Below are 15479 nucleotides of genomic sequence, written 5' to 3'. Positions count from 1 at the left end.
TGGGGGAGATTATTGATATATAATTATTATGGGTTATTTGCTATTTTATTCTTTGGATTTTTTTAGAGATATCATATGGCATTGGGCTGTTGACTGTCCGCAAGATTGCATCTTTCCCTGACAATGGAAAAAGAGAATACTGACAAACCCTGTAAATCTGATCAGAATGTACAATATAACTTAATCTCTGTTATTTCAAATGTATATATCCCAGATGTTAACCTAAGTTTCATTACATTTAAATGACTTCTTAAAATTTATAGCACTGCCTTGGAAACTGTGTAGACCTATTTTTTTGGTTAATGTTTTAAAATCAAAAATATAATCAAGCAGAAAGGTGAATATAGTATGAGCTCAGTGGATTTTCACACAATGAGCATACCTGGGCAGCCAGGGTGGTTTTCTAAAATAAAAATCAAATGACCTTTAAAAAAACCTCTCCCTCAAAGTTATGCCCAAGTAGAAACCACTCAGGTCTTAAATGTACAAAAATCTCATCCTTTCCTAAAAAGTGTGTTAAATTTAAAATATGCTCACAGTGCTCCAGTCATGTTTCTAAAGCACACTGATTTTTAAAGAGTTTCCTGTACACTATTTCAGGTTTAAAATGGAGGTGGATTTATGGCTAAGTAAATTAAGGCATTATGTCGACAACCAAGATTTTTCTATTACAGATTTCAAAGTCTAAATAGAGAAATAAATTTAATAATCAACCTTAATCCCAAGGCACAAGTCATTGGTGAATTTAGTTAAGACTTAAAAATTGATGTTTTGGTCAGATTTTGTGAACAGCTAGAAAGGTAGATATAGACATAATCAACTCCTACTAACTTCTAGATTTTGTAAGGCTCCTTCTGGGCTGATCTTTTAAAATTTAAAATTTTTTTATTTACATTCATTTTATTTGAAAGGCAGGGAGACCAAAAGGTAGATGGAGAGAACAGGTTCATTCCCCAAGTGCCCTCAACAGCCAGGAACTCAATCTAGATGACCCATGTGGGTGACAGGAGTCATCTGCTGCTTCCCAGGGTGCACAGTAGCAGGAAGCCAGGACTCCCACCAGGCCTTCCTCGAGAGGATGTGGGTACCCTCTGTGGAGACCCAAGCACTGAGCCAAACACCCACCCCAGGTCTTTGAATTTTTATACAGCTTAGCCAAAGTCGTTATTGTATAGATTTCAGATTGACACATAGGCAGAAAGAAGTCCCTAAAATTTTTATATGTAGAACTGAAAACTTCAATTTCAAGATGGCACTGAGTATGTAGTGTGCTAAGGATAGAGCAGAAATGCAAATAACTCTCGTAGAGCTGTGGATTGATCTGTTGGAGGTACAGAGGATAGATTGACAGTTAAATTCAGTTGTGCCAAGTGTCAGAATTGTATCTCTGGGGCCGGCACCATGGCTCACTTGGCTAATCCTCCGCCTGCGGCGCCAGCATCCCATATGGGCACCGGGTTCTAGTCCCAGTTGCTCCTCTTCCAGTCCAGCTCTCTGCTGTGGCCCAGGAGGGCAGTGGAGGATGGCCCAGGTGCTTGGGCTCCTGCACCCCATGGGAGACCAGGAGGAAGCACCTGGCTCCTGGCTTTGGATCGGCGCAGCACGCCGGCTGTAGCAGCCATTTGAGGGGTGAACGAACGGAAGGAAGACCTTTCTCTCTGTTTGTCTCTCTCACTTCCTAACTCTATCTGTCAAAAAAAAATTAATAAAGATTAATATCTCTGAAAGTGCATAGGAAGGCCACCCAGATCAGAGGTCAGGGAAGGTTTCCCAGGGGAGGTGTCGACTAGCCGGTTCTCTTTAAACATTTCAGCCAATCATCTGTGATATTCCCAGTGACTCCAGTCAAAGGGAAGGGGACAGGGAAAAACCTGGAGAGTTGTGAGATTTTTACATAATTGCCTGGGGAATCACTGTGAACAACCTGGAACCAACACTGGAACACTGGCAAGGGGGCCCAAGGAGCTGGACCTGAAGATGAGCCTGATGAACATTTTTTTCTGACTAGATTATAGCTTTAGGCTCAACCTCCAGGAAGTCTTGACCAGGTGGTGCAGTTCCTTTCCATTTTAAACGGTGGCCTCTTTAGGCGTTTATTCTTGTTTGGCTGTGATTTGCCTAGCTTTATTCTCCTCCCAGATTGTAAACACCTCAAGAACAAGGTCTGGCTGTATTACCTGCTCTGCACCTAGGGTCACCACAGTTCCCAGTGAAATAGCTGCTCAGTCAATATTGGTAGGAGTGGATGAGTCCATGTAACTTCAGAGAATGGTGTATTTAAGTAAATAATAATTCTGGAAGGAATTGAGTTTTATAATCAAGTAATTATGAGCATATCAAGCCCAGTCTGAAAAGGGAGTCCCAACAGTGACTGTGGCATGAATGGTGGAGTGATGATAGTGATAAATGAAGATACTGTCTAGCAATGTATTAAATTCTTTATATATTTTTCTTAAATTCTTTACAAGACATTTGTGGATGTTATATTAAGTGTTCAGCTTTCAAATACAATTAGCTATTAGACATGAGCCATTTATAGTAGTTTAATCCAAATGACTTGTTGAAAGGTATCCATTTTAAGGGCAGTTTAAGTAGATCATTAGGATATATAAACGTTTAATAGTTTTCGAAACATTCAAGCATCATTTTAGAAATTAAATTGAGACAATATTCATGTTTCAGCATATATTTATAAAACCCCTCAAACAAGAAATGAATTTTTTCCTTGCAGCAGTGCAGTACTTAGAATCTCAGCTTACATCATACCTTGTTAATTGATATGGATTTGTGAATAATTTGATTCAGAATTTTGTTTCACTGAAATAGCCCCCTCCCCAGCTTAATCTTAGAGCATTTTTGGTTACTCATGCTTACATATTTGTCTCCTTTCCTAGGTAAATGGAGGTATACTTCGAATTTTTCCAGAAGGCAAAGCCCAGTTTGCTGACATTGAACCTAAATTTGATAGACTGCTGTTTTTCTGGTCTGACCGTCGCAACCCTCATGAAGTACAACCAGCATATGCTACAAGGTAGTATTTCTTTTAAGAAAAAATATGTTACAAAAACTATGGTTGGATGGGAGAGGATAATTTGAGTAAATTTGAAAAATTTCTAATGAGTATTTTCCTGTTCTCCAGGTGCTTTTTATTATGTTTTATAGTCATTTTTATTTTAAAAAGTGTATATGATTTATTCATAGTTGGTACTAAATGCTTGTGTATTTCTTTGCACAGTCACTCCTTGTCTTGGATAAGAAAAGGAAACTTCTCACCCTTCTAGCCCTGTCTCTTGGTGATTTCATCTCTGAACTATTGCCTATCCTTTGATTTTCTGAGGGTGTTCACTTGGGCGATGGAAATACCAGATAGGAAAGGAGAAGGGCAGAGGTAATGAGAGGGGCCAGTATTGTGGCATAGTATGCTAAGCCTATGCCTAGGTGCTGGCTTCCCATATGGGCACACCAGTTTGTGTCTCAACTGCCCCTCTTCCAATCCAGCCCTCTGCTAATGGCCTGGAAAAGCAGTAGAAGATGGCCCAAGTCCTTGGGCCCCTACACCCATTTGGGAGACCTGGAAGAAACTCCTGACTCCTGGCTTCTTATTGACACAGCTCCAGCTGTTGCAGCTATTTTGGGAGTGAACCAGTGGGTAGAAGACCTTTCTCTCTGTCTCTTCCTCCCTCTGTCTATAACTATACCTCTCAAATAAATAAATAAAATCTTAAAAAAAAGTAATGAGAGAAAAAATAAAGAGTAACAATATGGAAAAATGGGTAGAGTAGAAAAAAATATGAGGTAACTAGGGAGTAGAAGTGAAGAGAAAAAACAATAGAGGAAAGAAAAGTAGAAGAAAGATTGCCATATGTGTGAGTTAATGTTGGAAAAATAATCTTTTAGCCTTATTAAGAAGCATATGTTTTATTATGTCCTTTCTTTACAAGGTTTAGTACCCTAAATGTTTAATTCCTTTTTTTTTTTTACCATTTCTCATAACTCAGTTTAAATGTGAAGACTGTTAAAACTGAAGTTGTTGCAGATATTGCTATGAAACTAGGTATTTGTAGAAAAAATACTATTTTCTAAATATCTTTTTCATTTCAGAAAGAACCTAGAATATTCTGATAATGAATTCCAGCAATCTGTTTTAACATCTGGCTTAGGAGATGCAGAGAGATGTGTGCTGGAGAGAGGATGCACACCCTTAGAGACACTGGGTTTAGTGCTGATGTTAGAGTTCAGTCAGCTTGCGTGAGCTTCTGAAGACTTGCGTGTCATCTCTCCCTTTTTTCTCCTTTCTGAGTCAAGCAGCCTTCCCGCTAATTCACACAGAGGAGCAGGCTGAACAGTTGGTAGCCAGAAATCATAAAAAGTCCTAAATGGAAACCAGAGAGAATCTTTTCTCTTGGATCCCATCCCTCGTCCTGAAGCTCAGTGCCTGCCTCTACCTCCCACTGCAGACTCTTTAAATGTTTTCTGACCCAGAAACTGCTTCATAGACCTCCTTTTCAATGAGATTTTGAGCTTGGTTTGATTGTATCCTTTTTGGATGAATAAATAACAGTTTGAAATAGTAAATCAATGTCAACTCATGTGGAACATAAGTACTCTGGGACCTGAGAGAAAGAGGAGGTGGTGTTAGACTGAGCAGTAAAGAGGCCAGAAGCCTAGCCGCGTTAGTGCAGCTCTGAGAAAGGGCAAGATCGTCCTAGTCGTGGTGAGGAAATTTGTGAGGAAAACGATTCTTAAGATAGATTGAACAGAGATAAGGCTGGCGAGTGAGAACGGCAGGTGGTGGGTTACAGTTGTTTCCTGGTAAGGACTTGGGGGCTATGGTGGGAGGTGATCCAGAAATTAGAACTCTTGATTACTAAGTCACATGGACAGAAGACAGATATATCTGAGCCCTTTCCTATTACCAAGGCCACCAGAAAAAAATAGAAGAGGCCACCTGGCAAGAAAGGTGTTGAACTCTAGACAGAGCAGAGTGTGGCAGTCAGCAGACCCGTCTCTGATCGCAGCTCTGTCCTTCTCCAGTGAGAGATCCGCACCTCAGTCTCCTCGAGTTGTCCAGGTGCTCAGGTTCTGAGTCAGCTCTGCATTTGGCTGTTTACTTCAATATGCTTCCTGGTTTAGTTTTGTCACATATACGGGGTCATCATTCGATCATGCTTGCCCCCCATGACCATTGACTAGAATTTGTAAGATATTTTAACTAATTGTTGCACTCTACTGAAGAATTGACGATTTGTGCCATGCCCTCAATTTTATAGTGTCTGTACATTTTCCCCCTTGCTCTTATCAGAAGATCTAAGATGTACTATTTTATAAACTGGTGATGCCTCATTTATTTTTGGAATAAGATAGTCCAATTAAGTGTAATTTTCTGAAAAATGAAGTTAGCTACACTTTAAACCTCAAAACATAGTATAATTGTTTTGATAAAAATTCTAGAAAAGTCTTAGTATAATTTAACTCCTCTTGATGACTCAGGTTATAATTAAAAACATTCATCATTCCACTTTGCTATAATGTAATATGATATTCTCAGAAGCTTTTGAGACTTACTCTCCTTTCACTAAAGGCCCCAGGCTGCTGTGTATGGAATCCTTTTCTGTTTCTCACTTTTTCATTTAGTACTTCTGCTATGGATAATGTGCTGTTTCTGTAATAGCCATTCTTTTACCCTTTTGTTATCTGTTTCTGCTCTGTGGTGGGGTTGCAAAAAAGATAGTCAAGCAGTTTAAACAGATGTTTAAAAAGTCATAAATACTCAACTTTGTGACATCAATTTTAGCCTCTCCTGGTTCTCTGCTATACTCTTCAGTGTTGAGGCTACTGGAAAAGTGAGTTGTTGTACTCATTTGTCCTTTAGTATCATTCAAGTTTAGGCATAATTTTGGCATCACAAGTTTTAATATACCATCATAACAGCATACCACTACCCTACCCCCCAATGTGATCATTCTTACCCTATTCTAAATTTTCTTTTAGGTACGCAATAACTGTTTGGTATTTTGATGCAGATGAGAGAGCACGAGCTAAAGTAAAATATCTAACAGGTAAACATCATTTGGGGCCAGGGTATACTGGAACAAAAGTACCCTGCCATCATGTGGTGCTTTCAGTAAATTCAAGTATAGTCTTTTTTAACACCATGAATACTTCTTGTTTTTGTCAGATTCATTAATTCCCTTTCTTAAAAAAGGACTTCCCTTAATGTCATCTTCATTATTATATTTAGCCTACAAAATTGCCAAAAGATTAGGAAAGTTTGAGGCAAAATCTGAGTAATTATTCAGTTATCGTCCAAGTTTTTCTGTGATTATCCTTTTCAGTCACAGGGGACTTGACTCTTGTTAATGGCCATCTGGCTACCTCTCGTTTGCCCCCAAGAAGGCAGTAAATATCCTTTCCTTTTTTAAGCATACATACTCTTAAAAAATATCCTCGATCTTCCATGTTCAATAGGGACATGAAGAAAGTTAATATAAAGGAGGTAAATTGAAATGCCAAAATGAGTGAATCAGCTTAGGCATGTGGACTGCATTATCTCCAGTGGTATACACAGACAGGTCAGCACACTTGTACCGAACCTGAAGATTCTTCGTTACACCAGTTCTCCTCTGCCCCCGCTCATGGACTCTCTCTTCTAGAGCAGTTGGTCTCAGTTTCCCATCTGATGGACCACTCGCTTTCTTTTCTTTAACCCTACCTGTATATCCAAAAGTCCATTAAGTGTTCACATTACTGATTAGCCATATTTTCATGAGCCATTGATAATCCCACTTCAGGCTTTTATAAACAACATACAAATTGAATGTTGATGGATTTTCTATGTATTTTTAAAGTAGTTATTTGTGGCAGAGCCCACAAATAATTGCTTTTTAAAATAAAAAGGAGACGAAATCATTCTCTATACAGAGGATGGTTTTACCCTTAAAGGTTTTACTAGTTGAAATGAATGCCTTCATCATAATAGAACACCACTGATAACATTTGGAAGTGCAAGTATAAAAGTTTTCAGATGATGTTGGTCCATACTGTTGGGAATTCAGTGGGAAGCAGTAGCAGAAGCTCTCTGGTGCCTAATGAATAAATGAATTTTATCTATTTTTTTACCTTGCAGGGGAAAAAGGAGTGAGGGTTGAACTCAATAAACCTTCTGATTCAATCAGTAAAGATGTCTTATAGAGCCTCTCATCCAGCAATACCCTCAGTTCACTACAATAATTGTTGACACTGTTTGTTAACTTGTGAATACAAATAAATGGGATAAAGAAAAACAGACAACCAGTCGGCATTTTAATAAGGAAAAGATACAACTGCTTTGTGTTGCATCAAACAGGAAGATTTTGACTGCTGTGACTTTGTACTGCATGATCCACTCCGAATCTGTGACTGCTTATGGGAAGAAGATAAGCTATCAGTTGAAAATGGTTTTTACATCTGGACATGAAATAAGTGCCCTGTGCAAAATTTTTTCATTCTTCTATTTTGTCCGATCTGTCATCTAGCTGAGTTCATTTCATCTCTCCCTTTTTTATATCAAGGTTTGAATTTGGGGTAATTTTTGTATGATTAGGTACAATTTATCAAAACTGAATTGAGAAAAAATTACAGTATTATTTCTCAAAACAGCATCAATCTATTTTTGTAAACTTCTTCATACTATTAAATTTTGCCCTAAAAGACCTCTCAAAATGATTGTTGCCAGTGACTGATGATTAATTAATTTTCTTTTCACTTAAAATAAGAAAAGGAGCACTTTACCAATGGAAACATCAGATGTTTTGTAGTGCTATCTTGCTCTAATTTGGATTCCTAAAGATTGCTGCTGTCATGTTTTGACATCCTTAATAATGAAGCCTCACAGTAAAACAGTCACCATTTATTACCAGTAACTTCAGTTCATGTTTTATAAGGAAAAATACACTGTAAGAAGGGTTTATCTTTTCAAGTTTTTTTTTTTAAACAAAACGAAAGTGACTGGCACTGAATGAACTTGAGATTATCCTCAGCATCAAGTTCCTAAGATAAAGGGCTTTCTTCTGCATTCAGGTGTTTCCTCTAGAGCTAGATGATGATTTCCCATTTCTAAGGTTTTCCCTTTTGCTTCTCAAATTGATTGTACTTTCAAATTTATTGTTTTCTTCCTAATACTATGATCCATCTGATTTTCAGATCAGAACCTTTGTCTCTTTTGAAGAATATCAGGGGGAGATTAATTTGCATTGAGAAGGAAATGTGTTGTTACAAACTTGATGTTCAGTGACTCTTCAGACAGCTGTTGAGGCATTCCCCAAATGTGATGCCAGCCTTCTTGTCAGTACTGAAAGACGTATGCTTAGCTTAGAAAAACAAAAAAGCGCAAAACCAGATAATTTTATTTTTATGTTTTATGGGTTTTCTTTTTTACATTTTAGAAAAAGAAGGAACATTACATAATCACACAAGGCCTCCCGGACTTCTGTTACTTAAAGAATGAGTTGAGATAGACGTCTTAGATTTCATTCTCCTAGGCTCTTTAGCAAAGAGCCCTTACCAATTTAGGTTTTCTATCCTGTTTCCTCGATCTTCTTTGCCAAAATCTGAGTATACAGAAATATTTCTATATATTTCAATTTACAACAGTTTTAGCATCTGTATAGTTTGTATCCAATTAGAGACCTTTTCTATGGAAAGCTCAGTAATTTTTATTAAAAGATTGCTATTGTTCATGTAAAACATGAAAAAAATTATTTAGTGAAACTGACAGTATGAATTAGAATGGGATTAAATATTTGGTATCGTGTTCTCACTTAGGAGAACCTGCAGGAAAAAAAGCGATAGTTTATTGTTTTTCCTTGCCCATGTTCAGCTTTGTCCCACTTCCTCTTCCAGATGATAACATAACATCTCTACAGTAAGTGCCTCTCTGCCAGCCCGACCTGGGAGTGCAAGTTGTCCTTGCCATCTGGTCTGTAGTGCAGTGCACTGCCTTGGGCCACAATTTGAAAGCACTATCGTTTTTAGCGTTAGTAGAAATTGTTTTAGGTAGACTGAAGTCTGTTAAGATGTATAGCACAGCCTTTTAATTTGGGAGCCCCTGTTGTTCAAATGTGTGTACCTTTGCAGCTGTACAGTTATCAGAGTCTGCTATCTATTGGTTGTGCTTGACAGACAGGTCTTAAATTGTATATTTTTTTGAAAAAGTTTATATACTTTCTTGGAGATCAGTGTGAAAATATCAAGCAATCAGGATAGCCATTTCTTTTAATATTCACTGAAACTATTCATTTGTTGTTAGTGGGACCGTTAACTTGTCACCGAGCAGGACTATATTTAAAACTAAATTGAAAATGGTTTGTGGCCTATATGTGTTCAATCCTGGTTGAAGATAAATCTTCACAATGCTTATTTTTATTCATCACATTAACCAGCTGTAAAACACAGAACTTTATCAATAGTAGGCAAAGAATTTCAGGATTCCTATATAGATAGGCTATAAAGTCATGTAATTTGGAAAGCAGTGTTTCATTATGGAAGAGCTCTCAAGTTGCTTGTAAAGCTAATCTAATTAAAAAGATGTATAAATGTTCTTGAAAAAATTATGGTGGTTATTTCCAGCTGTCTTTGTTTTTTAATCCTTTAAAGGCTTTAATAATGGGCCCTATCATCAGATAATGTGCTTTTCTATACCATAGCTCTGGCTTAGTCCAGAAGGTTTGGTATTACTTTTTATAAATAATAAGGGAAAGAGAACAGTAAATAATAGGAACTCAGTGATTTTAGAACTATGCTGGGTTATTTGGACTCTGAGATCCATGAGCTTTGTTTGCATTCTTAACATTGAAATCCTTGCCCTTCTAGTCAAATTTTTAAAATTATTTTGACACTCATAGCTAGCTGCTGAGTATATTTGTAATAGCTGCATCACCCCAATCACAGAAGGAGGGGCATCAGACATCTATCTCTAATTATCATAGGTGTCCAATTGTATGTATGCAAGAAAGTTTCATTTGTGTGGTCATCCATTAAAACATAAGAGCTTTAATGTGATATTAATTTACATGTGCATATATCTTTCACTTAACATTTTAGTGTGATATTTTTGTTATTTTCTGGCCTGTCTTAGGGCACTTGGAGAATTCCACTGAAATATAGCTGGGCAAATTGAAGGAAAGAGAGGAAAATTAATTAGAGATGGTAATTGATAATAGTGTAATTTAAAACACACAGGCAGAATTAACAAATCTCTCTTTACTTGTGGCTCAATTTCTTGATTATGTGACCTTTTGACCCTTTTTAAAATTTGCAATAAGCACAGTTATCTGTAAAAAAAAAAAAAAAGAGTTGTATGAGACCTAAATGAAATACAGTATGCAACATACCTGACAGTGATGAACAAAGTAGGTCTTCAACAAGTATTATTCCCTCCTTTAACATTATGGTAGCACAGTTGCAAAGAGGAAAAAAGTTAGATAATGAGCTTTGAATAGTTGACAATTTTAGCAGTTGTTTTTCACATCAGTTATAACTCTGGAGTTTCCACTTAGGTTTAAATCACGCTAATTCTTTCCCAAGTGCACTGGTCTAAGAAGGAGCTATATTTTGAATGTGGAGCACAACGGATGCGTAATTATACCATGTCCCTAATCATTCTGCATTGGGTTTTTGTTCCACGTAGTTTACTAGCATTCCCAAGCAGATATTCAGCCTCCCTTGCTTCAGGGATAATTTTTGGACTTATAAAGTCATGAATATATGCCCCCCCCCCACTTCCAGTTTTGCCTTTAATGATCATTTCATGATCACCACAAAGGCAGTTTCGCCTGAAATAGGGCAATGCTCAAGGATAAAGCATTGGACTGAGGACATGTATAAAGGGCATGGCCTTGTGAGCTGGAAATAGTTTCATAAATAGAAGACACTTAAATATTAATCACTCTACAAAATACAGAATGTTTAAACAGCTTTATTAACAAGCAGCTAATGCTCTTCTTATTGAATGGATAATTTTTGCTCTGAACAGGATGTCATGGGGTCAAAGAGCTATTGAGTAAGGTTTAAAAAACTTCACTGAGATGATTGTTGTTGTTAAAATTGTTATATTCCTATGATGTTCTCACAATACTTTTAGACTCTTTTTCCTCAACGTGTACAAAGTGGGCATAGCAAATTTTATTTCCATCTATAATTAAAACAGGATCAGAGAAGTGACTTGCCTCACAGCTTGTAAGGGGTAGAGAGCCAGGACTTGAACATGGACTTTATTTTTCTTGTTTAATCTTAGTAATGATTAATTCAACCTATTCTTTAAAGATTGTTTTAAAAAAAAAATTCCTCACCTTCTCCTAAGAAAACAGTTTCAAATGGGTCCTTGCCCTGTTAAGTGTCAACGATGTAATTGCCTTACTACCTCTTGATGTTTCAGTATTAGGTAATATTTATGACCTTCACCACATGGATGATGAGTTCTCTTTCCAACAGTCTTCACCACTCTTGCCACACATCCACAAACACTTCCACCTACCCTGATCTTCATTTAGTTACGTTGTAGGTGAGCTCGGGTTGTGTTTCTGTTATGACTCGGCTGTTCAAAGCCGAGATCCAGAGTAAATCATGATGACTCTTACATGCTTCCGTAGTTTATTTTTCCCCTTAGTGTCTCGAGTGTGTGTGTGAGTGTGTGTGGTGGTGGGGGGGGGGGGCTTTTACCCTGTGGCAGTGTGGAAGGGCTGCTCGTCCTTCCTGGAGCACAGCTGGTCTGCCTTCAGCACTCTTGGTGCTGCATCTCCATTTCCGCTCTCCATACGTGGTGGTTTGCCTTCTCATTCTGCTGGAGCATGTGCTCCGGTGCTTTCTGCAAGTGTGCAGATGAGAAACGTTCCGCGACCACTTGTCTTGTCCTGCCACACTGAATTGGTAACATAGCTACGTATAGCATTCTACTTGAAATTCTTTTCCTCAGATTTTGAAGGTATTGTCTTGCTGGTTATAAGTTCCAGTGTGTGTGGCAGCTGAGAAATCTGAAGCCTTTCTTTTCCTAATTTTTTATCTTTTTATTTTTTCTTCTGTAGAAGCTCATAGAATATTCCCATCCCTAGGGCACTAGCTCTACAGTGTGCACTAGTGTGTCCCTATTCTCAGCCACTAGTTTTGCAAACTGTAAAGTATTTTCAAAGAGCTCCTTTTTTGTTCTAATTAAGATGTGTGTATATATATATATACATATATACATATACATAAACAACCTGTTCTAACAAAAATAATACTTTTTCTGCTTTTGTCTTTTGTGTTGTTAGTATTCCCCCCACAATCTGGTAAATCTTGTTTATGTATTATGATATTTAAGAGGTGGGCCCTGGGCTTCTGGTTTTCCAAGTTATGTTGGCTGCTGCCTAATTATTGAATATCAGCAATCTTCCAAAACATACAAGCAAGCAGTCCCCTGTCGCCCACACCTGTAGCATACCGAGACATAGAAAATACTTCAACTTACGTGAATCCAGACAAGCAGCACCTGGAAATAGTGTCAGACAGTCGATGGGAAGTTTGTGGCAGAGATGAGGGCAGTAGGGACGTCCCCCAACAGTGGCAGAACATGGGGCGAAAAATCAAGGACTCCACCATCAGTGATGGGAATACCAACACTGGTGTGTCAAACCACTAGCCACTAGGGCATTAAAAGAAGTCTGAAAGTTAAGTGGACATTAAGAGAGAGTACCATTTCTGGGAGAGTCGAGATGTCTCTTAGAGGCTTGATGGTAAAGTGAAGGAAGCAAGGCTCCTACAGAATGGAAAAAAAAACCATTACAGAGTCAGAATAAGACTCCAACCCCACCCACCTCACCAAAACAGTGTGATCGCGGAGAAATAAAAGTTGTATTTCACTTTACCAACAGAACACACTTGAATCAAGGAACCCAGTAATCCCTGCCTACCAAAAACCAACTATTTTTCTAAGTCAAAGAAAATAATGAGCAGGAAAAGAAAAACATAAATACTATTATAGGAAGAATAGGGGAGCCAACTACAGCTGACCAAAATTCTTAACCATAAGGCAGGTGGGAAAAATTAACAATGTCTAACCTGAACTAAATAACGCTTTGTAGAAGTAAAAATTACTAAATGAAATGGAAAATCTCAGAACAAAAGCAGAAAGGAAAAATTCCTCAGGAAGCTAAGAAATAAATGTTGATGTAAGTCAGCAGAGACTAAAAAGCTACAAGATGACCAAGGAAGAATATATTCAACTGAAAATGCAGTGAAGAGAACTGGGGAGGAGGAGTAGAGAAACAGCCAAGCGAACAAAAGGAGAATTATAAAGGGTCAGAGAGTGGAATGAACACAGGCATATGTGTGCATATACACATGGTGATACACAATGGAGTTCTGAAGAGAGTGATACTGAATTTGACTTTCACATCATGTTGAGAAACCATACTCCCTCCTATACTTGCAGATCCCATGGAGTTTGATATTTGGTGTTAAGAATGCAATACACCAGTAATGTGGGTCCGACTTACTTTACATATCGTGTGTGTAAACGTGTTACACGTGGAATTTATCATACAAATAAAAGAATCCTATGAGGAAGCTTTTGTAAAATAAAAAATAGCCTCCCAATTTCAGTAAATCCAGGTTTTCATGTATTTAGCTTGCAAAGAATTCTTACAACCTGGAAATTATTTGGGTCTTAAGAACATTGTAACTTGGAAATTGACCTAAACTTTGGTTCTTGAAAACAGTATGGCAAGGAGTTAGTGTCCAGTAAGTGTTTTTGGTAAAGGTATTAAACCACAAAGCTTGTGACATGCCTCACCATTTCATTCACTTAACATCAAGAACCTAAAAGGCACTTGTCACTATTAGTCCTCTCAGGGGGAAAGGATGCCATTTGTGTCCTAGGAAGCTTTCAGAGTAATCTACATGAACTAGAACACAGAAATGTTAGGCATGCAAAGGAGAAGAACTGTAATTTAAGGACGAATGGAAAAGAACAGGTCTTGCTTTGTCTGGAATACTTCCTGTTGAGTATGATCATGTTTTGCCATATCTTGGATATTGGCTTTTTATTTATTTTTTTGACAGGCAGAGTGGACAGTGAGAGAGAGAGACAGAGAGAAAGGTCTTCCTTTGCCGTTGGTTCGTCCTCCAATGGCCGCTGCGGCCGGCGCACCGCGCTGATCCGATGGCAGGAGCCAGGAGCCAGGTGCTTTTCCTGGTCTCCCATGGGGTGCAGGGCCCAAGCACCTGGGCCATCCTCCACTGCACTCCCTGGCCACAGCAGAGAGCTGGCCTGGAAGAGGGGCAACCGGGACAGAATCCAGTGCCCCAACCAGGACTAGAACCCAGTGTGCCAGCGCCACAAGGCGGAGGATTAGCCTAGTGAGCCAAGGCGCTGGCTGGATATTGGCTTCTTGCAGGAGACTGTTAAGTGTTCAATGTGAAAGGTGAAACATTGAAAACAAGTTTTGGGACATGAGGGTGTCCGGTTGATCAGTCCTTGTTTGAACAAGCACACATTCTTGGCCTGCTGTTGTCCCCTCACAGCACTTGAGATCATCACCTGTTCTTTCCTTTCTATGAATCAGAACTGCCAATTAGTGTTCTGGTTCTCTTACCCCTGTGCCTTTGCTTTGCCTTCAGGTCTTCATGAAAATTCAAGTTACCAAGAGCACCATCAAGTGTTTAGTAAATAAATCTTTTGGTTGGCTTAATACCAGTACCAAAAAAAAGCAAAAGGCCACTTATTTCTGTGCTCCTTGTACAATGTTGTAAACCTCAATAATGACTCCGGAGTCACAAAGAGCCTCCTGTCTTTCACTTTGCATTTCAGAGGATATGTGATGATGAAGCATGTAATAATATAATGCCTAACATTCTCTTGAATATGAGAGAGAATAAAAGCCAGAGCTAATCACACTGCATCCTTTTCTGCTAATTTTAACTCTCTAGTCAATTTATGATCACAATTTTCATAGTAAGAGTTTCACTTCATTTGGTGGATCTGCTCAGAGTCAACTCCAACAAATTGCTAAAAATGCAATACTTAAAGCCACAGCCTGCAGTGCTGGCATCCCATATGGGCGCTGGTTTGAGTCCTGGCTTCTCCACTTCTGATCCAGCTCTTTGCTACGGCCTGGGAAAGCAACAGAGGATGGTCCAAGTGCTTGAGCCCCTGCACCTGAGTGGGAGACACAGAAGAAGCTCCTTGCTCCTGGCTTTGAACTGGCACAGCTCCAGCCATTGCAGCCCTTTGGGGAGTTAACCAGCGGATGGAAGATCTCTCTCAGCCTCTCAAATTAATTTAAAAAATAAATAATGCAAGAATAACCTCAAAGACAACACCAATAAAAACAAACAAAAAAAGCCATTGGCTCCACAGTAAGTCCCAAAACAAACAAAAAAAAAAACACAAAAAAAGCTGAGACCCAACATGTGCCACAGGCATTCAACCCCACATAGTTACTAGATTTGCAGAAAGATACATCAGC

General features: G+C 38.5%; 1 protein-coding gene across 4 annotated transcripts in view; it reads left to right on the top strand.

Annotated features, from left to right (window-relative positions):
• Positions 1–14912, top strand: part of EGLN1 (egl-9 family hypoxia inducible factor 1) — a 56825-nt gene extending 41913 nt beyond the window's left edge. The window contains exons 3-5 of one of the 4 annotated variants that reach the window (XM_002717333.6): positions 2895–3031; positions 5992–6059; positions 7127–9587. In XM_002717333.6, the coding sequence (XP_002717379.1) occupies positions 2895–3031; positions 5992–6059; positions 7127–7191 (270 nt within the window). In that variant the 3' untranslated portion in view covers positions 7192–9587. Of the gene's footprint in view, positions 1–2894; positions 3121–5991; positions 6060–7126; positions 9588–14631 lie in introns of those variants that run through there. The other 3 variants (XM_089311581.1, XM_051820710.3, XM_089311582.1) reach the window with 3 other exon arrangements.
• Positions 14913–15479: the final 567 nt, after the last annotated feature.

The sequence above is a fragment of the Oryctolagus cuniculus genome, chromosome 13, assembly GCF_051225735.1.
Source record: "Oryctolagus cuniculus isolate XC-2025 breed Fujian yellow rabbit chromosome 13, ASM5122573v1, whole genome shotgun sequence".
In the NCBI taxonomy this organism is placed as follows: domain Eukaryota; kingdom Metazoa; phylum Chordata; class Mammalia; order Lagomorpha; family Leporidae; genus Oryctolagus; species Oryctolagus cuniculus.
This window is presented reverse-complemented; position numbering and strand designations above follow the sequence as displayed.